The sequence below is a fragment of the Gekko japonicus genome, unplaced genomic scaffold (genome assembly GCF_001447785.1).
Source record: "Gekko japonicus isolate JY-2015 unplaced genomic scaffold, Gekko_japonicus_V1.1 scaffold98, whole genome shotgun sequence".
Lineage (NCBI taxonomy): Eukaryota > Metazoa > Chordata > Lepidosauria > Squamata > Gekkonidae > Gekko > Gekko japonicus.
The window spans coordinates 1990444-1994464 of NW_015164668.1; the positions used below are offsets into that span (position 1 = coordinate 1990444).

The 4021-nt window shown below is 50.7% G+C and overlaps 1 protein-coding gene across 1 annotated transcript in view; it reads left to right on the forward strand.

The window, feature by feature from the left end:
• The window catches only part of DNAJC11 (DnaJ heat shock protein family (Hsp40) member C11), a 60500-nt gene that overhangs the window by 29038 nt on the left and 27441 nt on the right, over positions 1–4021 (forward strand). The window contains exon 4 of the mRNA XM_015409136.1: positions 1936–2037. Coding sequence (XP_015264622.1) covers positions 1936–2037 — 102 coding nt within the window. The remainder of the gene's footprint in view (positions 1–1935; positions 2038–4021) is intronic.

Here is a 4021-nt window from a genome sequence, read left to right on the forward strand (position 1 = left end):
GGGTTCTGTTTCCCTGGTGCTCAGGTTTGTTTGCTTCTTGGCAACTGAATGTAACAAGGCCATTGTGATTTGGATTTCCTCTCTGGAGTGCTCTTGGCTCAGTGTGGGTGGAGACTCATTCTTGCCTACTGACTAAGGCACTGAGCCAGGAAGTCTCAGGTTCAAATTTCACCTCCTCCACAAACCCTCTGGGTGGCCTGAGGCAAGCTACTGTTGTCTCAGTCCCTCAACTGCTCTGTGGAGATATATAATATCAGCCTACCTAAGTGGTTGGAAGGATGACATAAAGGATGTGCCTGAAGCACGCTGACTCCTCTAAAAAGCACAGAAAGTTAGTAGGGTGCCAAAAATCTGGGCACAGAACACTGTTGAGCTGGACACCTGGGTGTTGCAAAAGTCAGGCGCATGAATGCCACTCCTAGAACATTATGCTCATTTTTTTAGCACCTTTGAGTCGGGCAAAGGGAGCCTTGACTCTCAAAAGCTTATACCCTGAAAATCTTGTTGGCCTCAGAGGTGCTACTGGACTCAAAATCTAGGTCTTCTACAGCAGAGCAATATGGCACCCATCTGAAATTACAAAGCTGCTCACATCATTCTCCCCTTCTCCGTTTTCTCCTTACAATAACTCTCTGAGTTAGGTCTTCTGGGTGAGAGCGTATGGCTGGCCCAAGGCACCCAGCAAGCTCCCCTCGCAGAGTGGGGATTCAAAGTGGAGTCTCCCAGATTCTGATCTCGGCAATCCAACCACTACACCACACTGGCTCTGAAGAGACTCTGGGATATACAATGTTTCTCTGTGCCCTGGCCACGTTTCTTCTCCTCCCCCCCTTCGTTGAGCATTGGTTCACCCCAGGGGTCATTTCATAGAAAAAGAGCTAGGGGAACTCATTAGCATAACTCATTAGCATATGCCACACCCCCTGACATCAGGGGCCCAGTGGTGGACCTGCAAGGCCAGCGGGAGTGCGAGGAAGCCCCGCCAAGGCCCTCCCTGGCCCCAGGCAGGCAGGGGTGGGGAGAGGCGGGGAGGAAGCAACTTACCCTCCCTCTTCTCCTGCCTCCTCCTAGCTGAATAAGGGCTGGAAGCGGATCAGCCGGAAGCAGGGGGCGGGGCTTCGTCATGTGCCCCGCCCCCCGCACCTCACCCGGGGGAACTGTGTTCCCCTGCGTTCCCCCCCGAAATGACCTCTGGTTCACCCAATATCAGGGTGACAGCAGGGATGTCTCCCATGAGGACACCGTCCCCAAGTGCAGAAGCAGTGTACCACTCCCAAAGGGAGAAGGAAAAGGCAGCCGCCCACTTGGACGACAGATGCTAACTTCAGCCATTGAGGCCTGGTAATTGGAGCCTGCTCTTGTTTGTATAGCCCTGCTTTTCCTCTGCAGGGCCGATTCCAAGCCTGAAAGCTCTGTGTCGGCATGCGCATGTGCTTTTTGCGGTAACACATTCCAAGCTCCTGGTGTCAGATGGCCCGTAAATCTAAATGTCTCTGAATTATTAACTGTGGTGCTGAGGCTAGCCGGTCCCAGGCAATTGTCTCTTTCAGGTGGGGAGTAGAGCGTTCAGCCCGCTAGTGTTACTCTGATGCTCTTTTGAAACTGTTTTCTCTGGGTTACCTTCTAAGCTGGCCGGCCTGGAGCATTCATTTATAATCAGATTGTAGCTCTCCGTATGCAGTCACCAATGAAGGGCGGGAGTCTCGGCTGCAAATCTGAATAAAATAATCCTAAACTTTGGGACTTCATTTATAAGCAAGAAGATTGCGACGCAAAGAAGGGGAAATGAAGAGCCCTCTGGAGCCTGTCTGTGTGCAGAGGCTGAAAAGCCCTTGAGGACTTCTAGTTGCATCCCTGATCAGATTTCCCCATAATGGTTGGCTGGCTGTCCCTGCTGCTGTTGAGCTTCTCGTTCTCAATTTCCTTCTCTCGCAGGTGGTGGAGAGGAGGAGGACGCCCGCCGAAATCCGGGAGGAGTTTGAACGTTTGCAGCGAGAGAGGGAAGAGAGAAGGCTTCAGCAGCGGACTAACCCCAAGGTAAAAAGCTAGAGGGCCCCACTTGGCTTTGAGATCTTCCCCTCAAGCATGTGTGTTTTCTAGCTACAGAGTGAAAATAGATGACAAGATCACTCTCTCCTTAAGTTGAAGTTGGCCACACTTTCTGTGATTTTTTTATTGCAGTATAGAGTATAGGTGGCTCAAGTGGTTAAGACGCTGAACTGCAGGCTGTGGAAGGTCGGTAGTTCAGCAGTTCGAGACCCGGGTGCCGCATGACGGAGTGAGCTCCCGTCTCTAGTTCCAGCTCCTGCCAACCTAGCAGTTCGAAAGCAAGAAATTGCAAGTAGATAAATAGGTACCACTTCAGTGGGAAGGTAACAGCGTTCTGTGCACCTTGGTGTTTAGTCATGCCGGCCACATGACCACGGAAATGTCTTCGGAAAGCGCTGGCTCTTCGGCTTTGAAACGGAGATGAGCACTGCAACCCTAGAGTCAGATTCGACTGGCTTTCGAGCAAGGGAACCTTTACCTTTACCTATAGAGATGGGCACGGTGAGGGTGACGTTAAATTTTCACAGAGGGTTGCAAGTGCTTCTGGGGAAACCAAGTCTTGGCAGGCTTGAGTGCGACCATCCTCTGCAGTGTCGTACACATGGTTGTGTCAAAAGGCCTTAACATTCCTCCCTTCTGTAAAAGCACCCTATGTCTCTGGAGCTATGTGCGAATGAAAGTTTTTTCTCCAATGTTTTGGGGCCGCACTAGGGTTCTTGTTGCAGTCTATCGCTGTTATTAAGACATAGCAATAATCATATAGCACTGTCAGCGTGCTGGGGTGCTTCTACAAAGGACAAGAAAGAAGAAGAGATTGAATTTATACCCCGCCTTTCACTCGGAGTCTCAGAGCAGCTTACAAACTCTTTTCCCTTCCCCTCCCCACAGCAGGCACCCTGTGAGGTAGGTGGGGCTGAGAGAGCTCTTCTGAGAACTGCTCATGAGAGAACAGCTCTGAGAGAACTGTGACTGACCCAAGGTCACACCAGCAGCTGCATATAGAGGAATGTTGAATCAAACCTGGTTCTCCCAGATTAGAGTCCATGCACTTAACCACTACACCAAACTGGCTCACCAAAGTAAGTCCTTTCCCAGAGCCACTTACAACAAAGTGTGAGATAAGGGAGGTGGCAGTGGGTGGGACGGGAGGGGGGGGACTCAAGGCAGTTAAAATTGCTTCACGTTAGTTTTAGTGAAAGAGGGGAGATCTAAGGGGTTGTGCAGGTGATTATGAAGGAAGGATTTGAACACAATGAGAGGTGGCATTGTGCAGGTCAGTTTCCAGCAAAAGGGACACCGAGAGAGGACAGAACTGTTAGCAGCAGCTGGAGACCTTCAAATGGCTGAGGCTGGTTGAACTGGTGGAGCAAAAGTCCTAGGCAGGACTATTTTTGGGCAGGAACTCACAGGAACGGAGTTCCGGCTGGCTCCCAAGTTGGCCACACCCAGCAGGAACTCATTAGCATAATAGGCCACACCCAAGAGCAGGAATTCATTAGAATTGGCTACATTAGGGGTGTGTGGCCTAACATGCAAAGGAGTTCCTGCTACTAAAAAATCCCTGGGTTTTGACAACAAACAAGGTAAACAGAATAAGAAGCAAAAGGTGGGTGTGGCTGGATGACCACACTTTTGGTAACATGGGAATGCGGCCTAATATGCTAATGAGCGGTGCAGTCAGGGGGTGTGGCCTAATATGCTAATGAGTTTGCTGCTGGGTGTGGGCTATTATGCTAATGAGTTCCTGCTGGACTCTTTCTACAAAAAAAGCCCTGGTCCTAGGAATGTATTGGCATGTGGTAGCGGAGAACTGGGTGTGGGCAAGGACATGGGCTTTGGAGGCAGCTGCTCGGTAGATGATGGAGTGGTAGTTCCAGAGGAATAGGAAGAAGGAGAACAGGAAGCGGGGGGTGGGAGACAGTGAATGGGGGACAAGATTTGGAGAGAGAATGCAGCAACGGGAGCTGAACAG